Consider the following 16099-nt stretch of genomic DNA (forward strand, 5'->3'; position numbering starts at 1 on the left):
CGATCTCTTCCTCCTGCGACCGTAGTAGTAGATGGATACATCATCGCAATCTTCATACGAGTAGTATTGGCTAGAAACTGCAACAAATAATGCCAAAAGGACAATCTAAGTGAGATGGAATGTTAGCGAAAGATACATTTTCACTGACTAGCTTACTCACCAGTAATTTCACGATGAGCTTCATTTTGGAACTGAAAATGATTTTGATTTGAATAGCTTATATTAGAGATAGATAGACTAAGAGATAAGAGATGAATGTTATGCTCGTGAATACGAGGCAATAAATTTTAGATTCCCTGTCTGCACAGTTGAATGAGTACGTTTACTATTTCCAGGAAAAATATTTATTTATTCAACGTGGTACAACATGAAAATGGTCTTAAAACTAATAAATATGAATGTATAAACGTTTGGTCCAAAAATTACACTTATAATGATTGCTTGGGTAAATGTGATGAATCCAATCCTGGTTGTCAAGGTGCTTGTTGAATGTGGAAATGTCAGTTTGGTTAGAACACAGAGAGCTTAGCCTAATCCGGTTGTTTAATCAAGTAATGGCTAGCTAGTTTGACAAGTACTTAAAGATATATCTGGATATAGCCACAGGGTCATTGCTCGACGGAGTCCCGCGTCCTGGTTGCGTTTCCGTGTTTCCGGTCTAATTGCTCTTGGCGTTAGCCACGCTCTCCAGCTTCTCGATTATCTTGTTCATGTCCATGTCCTTGGCAACCTTGAGGTACATGGTCTTGCGAACTTCATGAAAGGAAGCCCAGCTGGGCAGCTCCTTGGCAAGTAGCTTCAGATGCGCCTCGATTTCCTGCGGTGTGAGGTTGGCCCGGAAGCTGTTCTGGATCTTCTTGATGATTACTTCTAGGGTGAGCACTCCTTTACGCTCGGTAACGAAGACATTGCGCAGGTGTCTGGCCAATTCGGGCAAACGTGAGTACTTCGTGGCCTCTTGGTCCTGCGAAGGACGCCGGGTCATCGCCTCCAAAGCCTTTGCTGCCTGTTTGGCCCGAATTTTCTCGATCAGTGATTTCGGCAGTCCCTTCAGTAGATTGGAGCTGGCATCTGGCACTGTGCACTCCTTCACTGTGGGCTTGGCGGTTTCTGTGTGGTTGCTTGTTTTTTCGGGGACAGTTGGGTTTTTCGGAGATCCAGATATTCCAGGCACCTCCTGACTGGTTTGAATCGCCGTACTTGTCTTAGTGATTACTCCTGCCTGCTGTTCCTCTGGCTTTTTATTGCTTGCAGCTGCTTGCTGTTTTTCCGCCTCCAACTTAGCCTCATAGCGATCCATTGCTCTTTCCATGGGCGTGGCGCAATTGAAGAGATTTCGAGCGGTAGACAGAATATCTTTAGCTGACGAGTATTTCTCGACATTAGGCGGCTGTGGCAATGGAGACAGCTCCACTTCCGGACAACTCTCCAAATCAAACTGCGGATGCCAGCGAGTCAGCGCCTTTTCGATGATGATCGGCGGATCCTGGGAGCGAAGGAACTGGTCGTGCGCCCGCATTACCCGATCGAGCAGAAGGCTCTGAAAGCGCTGCATGCGCGCCGTCATAACGTGTGGATTCATGGACGTCGACTGGGCCGACGCGAGCACATCGTCTTCGTTGATTTTGGTGAACTGTTGTTGCTTCTCCGATTGCTGTTGCTCGGGCAGTGGCTCCACATTGGGAGCGATGATCAGCTGGAAATAGTCCGCTTTGGAGACAGAACCAAAATTGCGCGTCTTCATCTGACTGAAGATAAAGGCCTCTGGATAGATGTGCCTGATCTGGGCCAAATGGGTCTCAGTGAAGTTTTTCCGAAGCATGCGCTGCACTGCCGGCTTAAGCTTCTTGAATGTGATGGTTTCCTTGCGGTTGTGAAACATGGCCACCACGGAATCAAGACCCTTGAACACGTCCAACAGGTGTCGGTACTTATACGGCAATGGAAGTTGGCCGGCGCGGCTGCTTTCCACCAGACTGGCGTAACGCTTATAAGCCGGCACCTCGACCAACTTGACAGGAGATCCATTTTTGGCCGGACTGAAGAGCAGGCGCTTGGATACGTCCGTGTGCCGCGGCGACATAAGCTCATGTTTGTCCGGGGTGGGTGGCGGTAGTTTTGTGGGAGTCTTGAAGGTCTTCAAGGGGCTGATTGTGAAAAAAAAAACGAAAATTATAAGTAATCTATATCAACATTTTAAAATTCGGTACCTCCCTAAAGTTTGCGCAAAACAAATATTTGAATATGTATTTTAAAACCAATTAAATATCCCTTTAAAAAATGGAAGAAATAAATTAGTGACTGCAATTAAAAGCCATAATTGCAGATATTTATTTCATGAAATTAATACGAAATACAAAGAGGAATTTCCTATTCGAAAATGTATCCTATTTGCTGCTTGGGACTTTTCTTCAAGACGACCGTTACAAAAAAAGGTTGCTACCTGAGCGTCAGACCCAAAACACAAATACACAGATACACACATTCCCATGCAGTACGGCAGTTAAGATCCTTGTTTTCCGAGAGCCGAAGGGAAAGCAACCCCCGAATGCGGGCGGAAAATAAGCATTTTCAAAGGGAAGGTCAGGCTAGATTGTAACGACTGCGAAGGGTAAACATGCTGCGCATAGCGATACACACACTGCGGTGCATGGGGAGGGTCAGTCAGCCAGTTGGGTATTTATGCATGTTGTACAGACGTCACGAATCAGCAGCAATTGCTCGTACAAAAATAGCCATATTGCCGAACCAAAGCCAAGCCATCGGTGACTTGACGACTCTTGGGCGGAAAATATGCAACTTCAGCAGTCGAGCGCTTGAATAAGCCGGAGACCCGAAGAGCGACCTCGATTGCAGCAGAACTGCATGGCACCAACTGCTGGCCTTTCGCTAAATGATGTTACCCGGTTTTTTCATAGACCACACTCCACAGTCCGTGGTTTGTTTATGCCGATTCTAGGCCACCAGCCAGCTAAATCAAAATTGTTGCGGCAGGCACATATCTTGAGCTTCTTACATGGCTGATTTTCTTGGACACCTATAATTACTTGATTTGAAGAGAATGCGTTAAAGGATGCGAAAGGCATGTTATCATTCATCATCTTCGAATGATAAAGCGAGTAGCAAACAACCTCAATGAGACTCAAAAGAAATTGTTGGACTCGAGAGAACTTGAAAACTATAGGACACAACATGTTGTTTAATTTTGTTTCAATCCCTATTAAGTATTTGAAGCAGAATTTGGTTCAGTACCCATAAAACTTCTTACATAAGCAAATAGCTCACCTTGTAAGCACCTCCAGTTCGATTGTGTCGAATTCCTTGAGCTGCACGCTCATCTTGGACTTCGATGGGGAGGGGCCAGCCTCGCGGAGTTTCCTGTTGCGCTCCTCCTGCTCCTTGCGCTTCTGTTCTAGCGCCGCCTTCCTGGCCAGCACTGCCTTGAGTTCCTGCAGCTTGGCACTCCGCGATACCTTCGTTTTCACCTCGTCGAAAGTGAGCTGGCGGCGGAGATCCGCCTTGATCGGCGAGGCATCCTTGAGGATCTGCTTGGTGGGCGTGCGCAGGCCACGCTGCACATTGTCCACATTCTGCTGGCTTGTGATGGTGAAGTTAACCTTAGGCGTGTGCTCGCTAATGGCCGACGACTGCTGTAGCTCCTCCTCGTCCAGCTTACTGGACTGAGCCTGTTTCCTGGGCGATAGAGTGCCCTTTTTAATAAACTGCACCAGCTTGGGCTGCTTGATGTGTGGCTCCATCTTGGCGGCTGCCGGTGTCTTCTTTTTGCTCTCTTGAGCGGCGGTGACAATCAGTCGGGCAGTGCGTCCGGATCGGGTACGCATGCCCGTGGCCGCCGCCTTCAGGGTGTCCTGATCCGCATCCTGGTCGCCGGCAGGCAACTGGGAAGGGGCGGGGGCGGGAGAGACGGTTTCAGCGGGTTCCGCCAAACGCTGCAAAACAAAGCCATTTTTAAGATGTCTGCATTGGCAAAGCGTCCTTGCAGATACTTTTGTATCTGGAGTCACGTTTCTGAGACGGATGTCTTACCCTGTTCTTGATACTGATAGCATCATCCAAGGCGGCGCGTTTGCGGTTTGTGAAAAATGCAGCTACCGATGGCTGGGCCATAGTAAGTGTGTATAATATTTATTTCTAATAGCAATTGCTGTTGACTAAACGGTTGTAAAGATACCACTTGGCTGAATTCACAGATGGGCACGTCCGGTTATTTATCACTAGTCTGTATAATTCTCTTAGGTTTTCTTTTTTTATCTACACGTCGTGCCAGCGCACTGCTCAAATTACAACTGGCCACGATTTTTCACTAGATGCAGTTTCCCTCCAAAACCTAAAATTGCGCCAAAACGCCTACAGTGTTGCAAGTTACCGTACTCGGCTGCCAGTCAACACTAACCACTCAGCTGTTCAACTCCATCGATTTGCAGCACTGTTTGATGGAAGAGTTGATTTTTCCGTAGCAGTTTTTTCAACTTGCGGATTTTTCGTTGTGCGCGTGTTTTTTTCTCGTTTCAGCTGCATTTGCGAACGCTGCGGAACGCCGGCGAATCGAGATGCTATTGGCTTAGTCCGCGCTCACTTGCGAAGCCAGGTAAGTCGGTAGTAGCTGCATTTTTTTAGAGCCTTTTACAAAGCAAACGCCGAGCAAAGTTTCGAAGCGGATCGAGTACCAGTAGGTGCAAGTGAGGCCGCACTATGTGGCTGAACGTGCGAGTGAGATAGGGAAAACGTTACGTGGTGCGCTTACGTTACGAAATTTTAGTGCTTTCGTTGGTTTGGATCCGTGCTATGAAAGTGTTGCTGCACATGGCTACATTTTAGAATTTTCTGGCTTGTAACAGAAGATTTATTTATTATAATAATAATTAGACCAACGTCGCGGACTTTAATGTGTACGACTTGTTATTATACATATTTTATGTTTCCCAAAAGTTTCAAGTTTTATAAAAACTAACTGCTTTCTGAAAGTATGTATTTTGGTTTGGATTTGATAAAAAATAATATGTAATATGAATAGGTATGTATAGGCGTACTTGATTAAGGTAGGCTGTTCCTTACAAACCACATTAAGAGATTAAAATAGCTAGTATACAAGTTTTATCCAGCTGCTGTTTGTTGTATTTTAATCTGTGTTAAGTAAGTTTCATCACTAATTTCATGTTTTCTCCCAGTCTCTGCCAGAACCCGATGGTATTTTGTGACTTTAGCGCTGCGGTCACACTGGAATCGAGTTTTTGGGATTGACGATTAGCGTAGATTTTTTGTGCTAATTTTGTGCAGAAATCGACACAGCAGCCGTGTTAATTGGGAACAAGTGGGATCCCGAGGCAAGTAGATAATTATTTGATATTTCTAGATTTCAAGCACCTAAGTAGTTGATTTTCGTACTGCAAAATAGCAGACCATAAAAGTGAATATCAAAAAACAGGGCAGAGAAAACAACAAAAGCAAGAAAAAAAGCGAGAGAAGCGTGAACCGAACCTCGAACATTGCCTTATTGAGATTTGTGCACGTTGTCAGTTCTCTACTTCTCCGTCGCGTTACTTCCTTTTTTATCAACCCTCCCGTAACCACTCGTCTTCTCTCCTCTTCTTTTCCGATTTGCCACACACAACAGCTGTTACACCTGGCGGAAATAAAGGGTAACATAGGAAAATAGAAGCGACCAGCAGCAGCGAAATGAACAAGGCTGACGTCAACCGCCGCGTTTTGGCCATTCAGGCGAAGAAGAAGCGTCATAAGAACAGGAAGCGGGGCAAGCAGAATGGCACTAACCCACAGGAGCAGTCGAATTCCAGCCAGAACCAGAATCCCAAACCAAGTTCCAATCCCAATCCGGAACCGAATCGGAGCAGCGAGAACTTGCAGGCACCGGATAATGCTAATAATAGCCATTTGAATGCGCCTAGTTCGGACGCATTTAGCAAGGCGAATGCAACTGCTACGGCCTCCACATCCAGTGGAGGATCAGCAGGCACTCCCGATCAATATCAGCCACCCAAAAAAACGCAGGCGAAGTCAAAGCCCAATACCCAGAAGGAGCACCAGCAGCAGCCGCCGCGTAGCAGCTCCAATGAGTCCTATGAATCCGAGACATTCAGCGATAACGAGGAGCAGGAGCTTAAGGAGGACTACTGCAAGGGTGGCTACCACCCCGTGAACATCGGTGACCTGTTTCATGGTAAGTCACCTGTTAGCACCCCACATATATTGGCATTTTCCGATCCAAAAAACCACCAGCCCCTCCTCAGCAGCAGCAACAACAACAGGTTGCCAAAGACAAGCACAGCACACAGATAAATCGAACGCACAGCGGGTGGTTTTTCAGACCTCTATCCCCATTTGGGCAAGGGTTGTTTTTTCGGCGAGAAAGAAGAGGGCACCTCGTGTTGTGGCGACGACAACAATAGCAACAGCAACCTATTTGGGGGGCGGCTGTCTCCTCCAAACGTTGTCGCCAACATAAGCCCGTGGTTCCACCCCTTGCTTGCATGTTGTCTCCACCCATTTTACAACGCCAGCTGTCAGATTGCCACTTTCCCAATCCATTTCGAGGCTAAAGAAATCTGAGCAATCGCTTGGTAGCGATAAGGCAATGAGGACCTGATAACGGCCACACAGGCTCAACTAAATCGGCAGATAGTGCTATGACACGAAATGAGACCCTCTGAGCCTTCTTTGCAATCCAAGCGGATTTATAACAAAAAATGATTATTAATAGAATAATGCAAGAAATTAAACATTTGTTCCTTTTCGAGAAGAGCAGCAGATTAATGCAATTTTTTTTCGGCAGATCGCTACCATGTCATCCGTAAATTGGGCTGGGGCCACTTCTCTACTGTTTGGCTGTGCTGGGACTTGCAGGCAATGAGATATGTGGCAATTAAAATTGTCAAGTCGGCACCGCACTTTGCCGAGACAGCAAGGGACGAGATAAAGATACTCAAGACGGTGCGCGAGACCGATCCATCGAATCCACGCCGTCGCAAAACCGTCCAGATGCTGGACGACTTCAAGATCACCGGCGTTAATGGCACTCATATTTGTATGGTGTTCGAGGTGCTTGGTGACAATCTCCTGAAACTCATCCGGAAGTCCAACTACCGCGGTATACCACTGGCCAACGTCAAAGCTATTACCCGCCAGGTGCTGGAGGGTCTTGACTATCTTCACACGTGCTGCCAGATCATCCACACTGACATAAAGCCCGAGAATGTCCTCTTGTGCGTGGACGAGCCTCATGTGCGCTCACTAGCAACTGAAGCCACCCAGTTGTATTGCATGAACTCAAAGATGTACCCCTCATTGGTGAGCAGGGCGCCCAAGGAGTATCGTGAGCCACCTATCACTGGCAAAATGAGCAAGAACCGAAAGAAGAAGCTTAAGAAGAAGGCCAAGAAGCGCATGGAGCTTTTCAAGCAGCAGAAAGACTATTTGGAGCAGGCTGGTGGCCAAGCAGCCATCAATCCTAATGAGGTGCATAACGGCGACGCCGGAATCTCAGATGCCGATGAATACTTTGATGCAAACTCTGTGGAGGATAACGTGCACGTGGCCGCTGGGCAGCCACCGCGTAAGCAGAGGGAGGAGCGCAAGGCGCCCGCCGAGCAAAGTGAGGAGGCACAGGAGCAGGAACCGCTGACTGAGGGCACTGACAAAGCCAAAAAGAAGAAGAAAAGGAAGAACAAAAGTGAGTAAAAAACGAGAAGCCTAAGAAAAAGCGGAAGGAATTTTTATTAATTCATAGTATTTCTTGGCTACGTTTATCTATCGAAACCTTTAGTTCTGGCCGCATTCATTTTATTATTTTTCCATTTCCTTTTTACACGATTGCCTTTGCGTTTAAGATAAATAAGGTTTCTAATGAAAATTTAATCATTTCTTTGTTAGACAAATCTAACCAATCAAAAGGGCAACAGCCGCCACAACTGGAAAATTCTACGAGCAGTGCCGAGAGCAGCAGTGCGCTCAAGAGTCAACAGACTAATGGCAGTAGTAGCGCTACCAACAGTAAATCCAACACCAATTCAAGCGGTACTTTGAAAGGACAATCAAACGGCAAAAAAATGCCATTGCGACCCAAGCAGGAGAAACAATTGGAAAATCAGCAGCATCAGCTAAACAACAACAACTCTAAGCCTAACTCGAACAGCGATTCAAAAATCTCAAGCGGATCCGTGGAGAATACATCTTCGGCTACGAATGGACCGCATTCGAATCAAACGCTGCCAACACCTCCTCCTCCGCCGCAATCAAAGCACAAGGCTAAACAGGATCCGGCGTTAGAGGAATGCAACGTCAACGTAAAGATCGCCGATCTGGGCAACGCTTGTTGGGTTGATCATCACTTCACCGAGGACATTCAAACGCGCCAATATCGGTCACTAGAAGTTATTATCGGTGCGGGCTATAACACCTCGGCGGATATCTGGAGCACTGCATGCATGGTATTCGAACTGGCCACCGGTGACTATCTGTTTGAGCCACACTCCGGCGAATCGTATACCCGCGACGAGGACCATTTGGCCCACATCATCGAGCTGCTGGGTCCAATACCGCGGGAGATTTTGTTAAACGGTACCTATGCGGCGAAGTCGTTTACCCGTTCCTGCGAGCTACGAAATATCTCAGGCCTTAAGCCCTGGGGCCTAATGGACGTTCTTCTGGAGAAGTACGAGTGGTCGGAAAAGGATGCGGCGTCATTCGCTTCGTTCCTTAAGCCCATGCTCGAGTTCGATCCGAACAAGCGTGCCACCGCTGCGGAGTGTCTGCAGCACCCGTGGCTTAGATAAGATACGGTGCAACCTGGTTGTTGGCTGCGTGCCACCCAGCCAGCAACAGCAGATGGAGGGGGAGCTCTAGCAGGAACCGGAAAAGGAAAAGGAACAAGAGCAAGAGCAACAGCACTAAAAGGTGGATCACCGGCAGTAACAGCAGACGGAGAAGTTGGCGGGGGCTATATAGAATCTTCGGCATCGGTGGCTACTTTGGCTTCCATCTCATCAATTGCTTCCACATCGGCTGCAGCAATGGCGGCACTGAAGGCCCGACCTTATTTGGTTGCACCCTTTGTTACCACAGCCTCAGCACCACCCACTCCACATCCCCACGCATCCATTTCGACAAACACGGCTCGCACAGCGCCAGCTACACCTACACGTCGTCGCATCGGTCCCGAAAACGATTTGGACCTGGTTGAGGACTTGGATGTGGCACTTGCTCAAATAGAGGACCCGCAGACACACACCAAGAACAAATCGCATCGCTTTTTCTGGCGCAAGGCACTGCGACGTGTCTTCCAGCGTCGCAAGTGACGGCGTCGCCGGCAGGACTTGCCCCGCTGGCATCGTCCCGCCCGTCGCTGTCGTCGTCGCAACCTGGCCGAGCGGGTGAGGCGCATCTGCGCCTGCTGTGCCTACGGCCAGATCCTGCTGCGTGCAGCCCGCGTGGCCCTGCTCAGCTGCATCCGCTGGCGAACCCGTGGTAACATACGCAACAACAACTTTTACTTCAGCAACCACTAAAGCATCAGCAGCCAGCCAGCCAACCAGCAGTCGCTAATCTCCGTGTTCCAGTTCACTCAATTACCATTCGATTTAGTTTTACACACGCCAGCGCTTAACTTATTCCCTGTGTTTTAGATCGACGATTAGACCATTTTTGTTGCTACGTATGAAATTATAATATTGTATTACCGCCTACACGAACACGTCCCCACGAATCCTGTACATAGGCTCGACAGTTCTCGATCCCATTATTCATTTTAATTAAAGCGACGCATAAGAGAGCGATGGTAGAGCATGAGCAATTGTCGCATACAAACCATATATGTGTTACTGTACATTTACCCGAGATGCGAATCGGCAAATCTACATTTATAAGCGTACATAGTTAAATGCAATAAAGTCGACCCATCGATGGGTGTCTCACACGCGCCATCGTCGATTCGATGGAATAGGGCAGTAGAGCAGCGCGTCTGGATTTTTATAAGCATATGTATATGTACATGGATGCAGAAACTTGAGCTGAACATAACAATAATGAGAACGTAGTTAATTAGTTTATCCTCGGCTTAGTGATCGACATGAACAATTTGAAATGGCATTAGTAACTCTAAAAACGTAACCTGAAATAGAAAAGCGAATGCACTACCAACAACCACAAGTGAAAGTAATCCTTAACCCCTAATCGGAACTAATAAGCGTATAAATATAATTAAAGTAGCCGCCACAAAAAATCGTATTGTTCAACATTAAATAGTAGCGCAAGCGCAAAATAATTGCAGCTTTATCAAATAGATAAATGTTCAAGACGCAGACACACCAAATTTGGCACTTTATCAAGACTAGAGCCACACAAAATTTATGGAATTTTTCTTGACCACTCTTAACACAAGCATAAACACCTAGAGGCCACTTTAGTTAGGACTAGGAGCTAGAGCGATTTTCTTAATAGAAACGATTCGACTCGGAGCGGTAGGGCAGCAGAAGCAAAAACAAAGGCGACGAATTAGCAGAAACGCGAGATGGAGGGGTCCGTTGTCATTGGCAATCGGATCGGAGGGCAGGGGATGTGTGACTAAGTGACTAATAACTATTGCGGATACGTACACACATATATATATGGATAAGTGGCCTTAATAATTCGGTTCTCCGCACCACACAACGCACCACAATCACCACACGCACCCAACAAGCTAACTACAAACCACAAAACGATACGAAACCAAGTACACCAGCCAATCTGAGAAAGCTATTGCAATTAACACAATTAACGCTGCGCGAACTAAGAAGTTAAAGAATTAGGTATGAATATTATGGTAACTCGAGCAGACATTATTGTAACTAGACAGCCTAGCCAGCTAGCATGCATATATCAATCTAAAATTAAACTAAATGTGTCCAGGATCAAGGGGAATTGAAGAATGAAACGGTTCTAAGTAGCAGCCCAATATCGATCTACGACGTTGTCATCAAGTTAATCGTAACATTACATTAAAGAAAATTCAAATATCTTCGGCTGGCCGATGTTTCGAAAATACTTACGCATATACTCTTTGAAAATCGCCCAGACTTCCGAACGAAGCTATGTACTAAACTTGGTATCACAGGTGGAAAATCCGGGGAGAGAAGCCCAGCACGGATGACCACTCTTAAATGAATTACATATGTATAACCAGAATCAGGAACCCAGCTGCCGAATTGCAATTCCAGTATGTTCTCACGCTTTCAAAGAGTATAATTATGAATTATACGATACGATACATAATTTATTGATGTAGTTATAAACAAAATAAACAACAAATTACACAAATTGGAAAGCAATCGACACTCTTTCTTTTTTATGCGTGCACAACCAGCAGAGTATCTATCTTTTGGCCATTAATTTCAGCCGGGGGAAGCAAAGAATTGGGACAGAGAAACGACTATCCGGGCGATTTATGGCCACATAAAATACACAAAAGCTTTGAAGTCCTCAATGAATGGTTTAAGAGAAGGCTGACCTTCGACTGGCTCGCATTAATTCCATATCCCCAGTCCAGGTATTCATCACGTTTGTTTGTCAATGGCTCGAAATTGAATTTTATCCACACGTGCCACCGAATGAACGTCCGCTGGCCACTTGGTAAATGCTATGCACATATTTGGGTCTTTGGGGCTGAAAGGCAATCCCAGTGCTCGGTTGCCTCGTGTGACTATTTCATCTGCCCCATTCCATCTTAAGCAGAAGAAAGGCCAGCGTCCATGGCTCCGGGAAGTGGCTCCGTCTCAATGGCATCCGGCGAAAGTTAAATCCGCGCTGTTTGCATTGCCTTTGCCAACTCTCGCCGAAGAATACTCGAGCTCCGGGGAATTGATCTAAGACAAATTCGAAGAGCTCAGCGCACATAGTCTCTGGTATTTGGTTTATTGTTGGCCAAAGTTTTGGCTAAGTGAAAAGTGCTTTGCGTTTAAGCTGGGGATCAAAGTTGAAAGCGCAGGGAGTTGTGATGCAACTTGGCCCGCTGTGCAAATAAAAATGGGGGGTTATACGCAGACTAAGCATTAAGATATACTACACAAATGCACAACATCATCACTTTTAGTAGCGATATAATGATACCATTTGGTTAGACTTGATCCTTCATTTAATGGTTTTCAAAGTTGTAGTTGGCAATTAATGCTTGGTAATTAAAAATATGGTAAAACCCTTAGACAAACAGGAAGCATGTTAAGCGATAGATAATCACTTCATCTTGTTTATCCAAGAATTCCAAACATCCTCGAGTGGAGCTCGAGCAAGTCCCAAATGAATTAAATATGTATTCTCCTGCTGCTTCTGGACTGGAAAATACTTTTTAAAGCTCTCACAGTTGAGTTGAACTCCTTGGGATGGGCATTCAATTTCATTTGCTCGAGAGCTCAGCTCAGCCAGGAAACCCGACCCGCTTTCAATGTACGTATGCTAACGAGACCCACAGTCCATGGTCCAGGAGCAGGTCCTTTTCCACACCCAAACATTTAAACCCTCACCCGAATCTGAATTTGCTTATAAATGTCCAACAAATGACAAACTTGACAAAAGAGGGACGGCAAAAGTTTTTCCCATGGCAAAGGAAACTCGCCGAAGGAAAACTCTTCAGACAACTTGGTCAGAAGTTTTGCGGAGCATTAGAATAAACCCAAACAATTGTGTGTCCTAGTCGTCCATCAGCCGTCCTTGATGATCGATATTTGTCACACACAAGCACAAAGAGGGGCAAAATGGAACTTTTAAGAGGTCCTTTTTGTAGATGCGGCGAAGCGCAAACGATTATTCAATTTGCACTCGGTGAATCTGAGCTCAATGGGAAGCGTTTAGCGGCGTCGACCTCTGATTCCCTCCTACCCTTGATATCCTATCGCCCATTCCTCTCCAGAATCGTTGTGCACTTCCAAATGTCCTTGTTGAAAATGCCAGCGAGTGGCACACTGATGACATTAAGTAGCTGTCGGGTTGGTCAGGATTAGATGGCAAAAGTGCCTGATGTTAGTTTAAAGTAGATAAACAAAAGCGGATTCACCCCGCACCGGCTTAACCCCTCCACACCCCTTTCAGCTTCACGTTTCTGTCTGTCAAGTTGGCCATTGTTGTCTACGGTGGCTGTGTGGGAACACAAGACCTACACTGGCCAAAATTATCATAGACAAGTTTGACAATTTATATAAAATCGAAATATACTCTTTAACACATATATACACATTGTATAAGCTTTTTGAATTAAAGAACCTAATTGTTTTTACATAATAATATATGCAAGAATCCTGGATAATCATTCTAAAGGGCTTAAACTATGCATTTCGAATTACTCTGATACCAACTTTTATTTTTTTTATTGAAGTAAAGTAACGTAATTATAACCATTTTTCCCGGTGTTCACCTTAAGGCGATGGTTTCATGTGGGTTAGTTTGTCAACCGCGTTCCCCTCTGTTCAGAGGTATTAACCTTTTGGTTTTCCTTAAATTCTTCTTTCATCTAAAACTGATTATAAAATGGAAAATTACATTTTTTATACATTCTTTGTAGGTTGTGTATATATTTAAGCTGTTTAGAAATATTTATTTAAATTTAAATGAATTTGGATAATTTTTAAAATGTCTTTTGTTGTTTTGGGTCCTATAACCACTAACCCTAAAATTTGCCTTACCTTTCGTGTTTTAAGTAGGCAACCACTTGTGGGCACTATAATAATTTCATTTCGATTTCGGACTCACTCCGAAACTTTTTATGCAAAGAGATTGCACACATTCTCTTTGACGCGGACTCTCTTAAGTTGGGAAAAGACTTTTCATTTCGACCTTAAAATGTTGTGTGGTACTTCGGTTTACTTTCTTTAAACGTAAAGTAACTGGTCCCCTTTTCAGAAGAAAGGAACAGTTTGGCGCTACTTCCCACTTGAACTTTCAATTTGGGGGGCGGGAAAACTGCTGAGTTTTTTGGGCAAGAACTCCCAGCATAGAGCAAAGTTTTCATGCTTAACACCAAAGACACTAGAATAACAAGATGCGTAACGGCCATACATTCGTTTGGCACTATGCAGCCACTTTTTTGGTGAAGGCCAAATTTGCTCTCTTTCCGCTCGCTCACGTTGAGAGCGTAAGAAATATAAAAATAGAATTTGCTTGCTTGCGTGAGTAAAAACAAGAGACGAAAACGCGTATATGTGTGCGTGCTGTGCTAGAAGACGATTTTCGGGCCGAAATCAATTCTGATCGAAGAAACGAATTTACATATTTGGAGTTGTGGCCAATTTCGTAGCAATATGATGAAATAAAATAAAAATTCCCTGACTATTATAATAATTATTATAATAATAATTAAAGCAAATACAAAGGAAATTATTATAACTACTGTAATTTGAAACATAAATTTTCCAAAAAGAAGACATAACATTGAGAAATAAATATTTCATAAAAATAATAATTATTTTTTAATTTCATAAAAAAATAATAATTTAATTAATAAATAATAAAAATAATAATTTTATTAATAAATAATAAAAATAATAATATTTCATAATAATATTTCATAAAAAATAATAATACGTAGTAGAAAATAAAAATTAATAAAATAAATAAAAATATGAAAACAGTTCGTTGCAAAAGTCATATCGTCAGGCACGAAGTGCGGACACAAGCACTCAACAATCATTGCCTTATTAATTTTTCTCACGCCGCAAGCTGAATACCCTAATGACAAGTATTCTAATATAAAGTCATTTTCGAAATTTATTTTGTGATGTACATAGATTCGTCTATTACTATTTCTAAGCTTTATTTAAATAATAATAACGTTAAGGCAATGCAAAACAAGAATTTTTCGCATGGTGCCAATTGATAAAAAATAATATAGATTTAAAGTCAACGAACTTCTAAGGTAAAGGGCATATTTTGTCAAATTTACAATACATGAGCATACGTGTGCACACATACAGTTGTATCCTATCACTGTATGCGTAGAAAAGAGCTGTTTGCTGTAGCGCTCTCCGCTCTTTCTCTCTCGAACAAAAACTCAAGAGAGCCTGGAGCCACCTCTAGAGCCACGGCCAAAAAATCGCGTGCCAAAAATTTGTATGGCCGTTACGCATCTTGTTATTCTAGTGTCTTTGTTAACACCATCTCTGTAAATATTAAATTGGGGAAAGTGGACTTAATTAAAATCTATGTGCACGGCGGTAAACAGCGTCCCCACAAACACTGGGAAACCTCAAAGGGTCCTGAGCCAACAGAAAATTCCACAGAAATTCCAGGCTGAAATGGCAAAATGAGATATAAAATGAGATAACCGTGCTGTGTGGAAAAACGATGATATATGAAATATTTCCCATACAACAACGAACGACAAACGGTCGGAATCGTATTTATTTCACATGCCCGTCAATCCCTTGAGGAAATGGTCATCTGTTGGTATCATAAATTTATGAAATGCATTTACAAAGCGTGTAGTAATTGTGCGGCATTGGATCTGGGGAGCGGAGATAATAAAATCGAATGTCAATTGAATTTGTCGAAATCAAAAGGGAAATAAACGATGGCCACTTGATTAAATTTATATTTCTGCTGTCCGGACAAATATACACACACATGACCCTGAGGTTGGAGTGCTGGCGAGGAAACCCATCACAATCAGATGCCACTTCGATTCTGCACAGTCCTGTGTTCTACTGCCCCCCATCACTAGCCATTCGAAGCTCAATATTTACTCTGCCCCACAAAGAGGCGGAAAAGCCAAAGACGTGTTCGTGGCCCTAAACAAACAGACTGTCAACAGTTTAAAGTTTTCATTGGCGAGAGCCATCATCGTTATCACTACTAAAATGACTTTAATTTGCAGATATAATTTTGCTCAAAAAAGGGCTTTGATCATGATTTAGATAACCTTTGCTTCTATTCATCTCGGTCAAAATGTAGACTTCGTGGTATAATAGTGAAGTAATCCATATTTTAACCACTTTTAACAATAAAAACATTTTTAAGGAATTGCTTATATTACATTAACTAACAGAATGTTCAAAATAAGTTTCTAATAAGCTTGATAAATATTTATAAAAAGATTTGAGAT

The 16099-nt window shown here is 44.0% G+C and overlaps 2 protein-coding genes across 2 annotated transcripts; one reads left to right on the forward strand and one right to left on the reverse strand.

The window, feature by feature from the left end:
- Positions 1–321: 321 nt before the first annotated feature.
- Positions 322–4445, reverse strand: LOC117138448 (DNA replication factor Cdt1). Its single transcript, XM_033300562.1, has 3 exons — positions 4048–4445; positions 3286–3950; positions 322–2147 (listed from the first exon to the last, which is right to left on the reverse strand). Exons 1-3 carry the CDS (start codon positions 4126–4128, stop codon positions 659–661), a joined length of 2235 nt encoding a protein of 744 aa, XP_033156453.1. The 5' UTR covers positions 4129–4445; the 3' UTR covers positions 322–658.
- Positions 4446–4519: 74 nt separating this feature from the next.
- LOC117138447 (SRSF protein kinase 1) lies at positions 4520–11342 on the forward strand. Its single transcript, XM_033300561.1, has 5 exons — positions 4520–4609; positions 5190–5345; positions 5636–6199; positions 6812–7708; positions 7909–11342. The coding sequence occupies exons 3-5, from the start codon at positions 5698–5700 to the stop codon at positions 8808–8810; spliced, it is 2301 nt and encodes a 766-aa protein (XP_033156452.1). The 5' UTR covers positions 4520–4609; positions 5190–5345; positions 5636–5697; the 3' UTR covers positions 8811–11342.
- Positions 11343–16099: the final 4757 nt, after the last annotated feature.

This window comes from Drosophila mauritiana, chromosome 2R, assembly GCF_004382145.1.
Source record: "Drosophila mauritiana strain mau12 chromosome 2R, ASM438214v1, whole genome shotgun sequence".
Taxonomy (NCBI): domain Eukaryota; kingdom Metazoa; phylum Arthropoda; class Insecta; order Diptera; family Drosophilidae; genus Drosophila; species Drosophila mauritiana.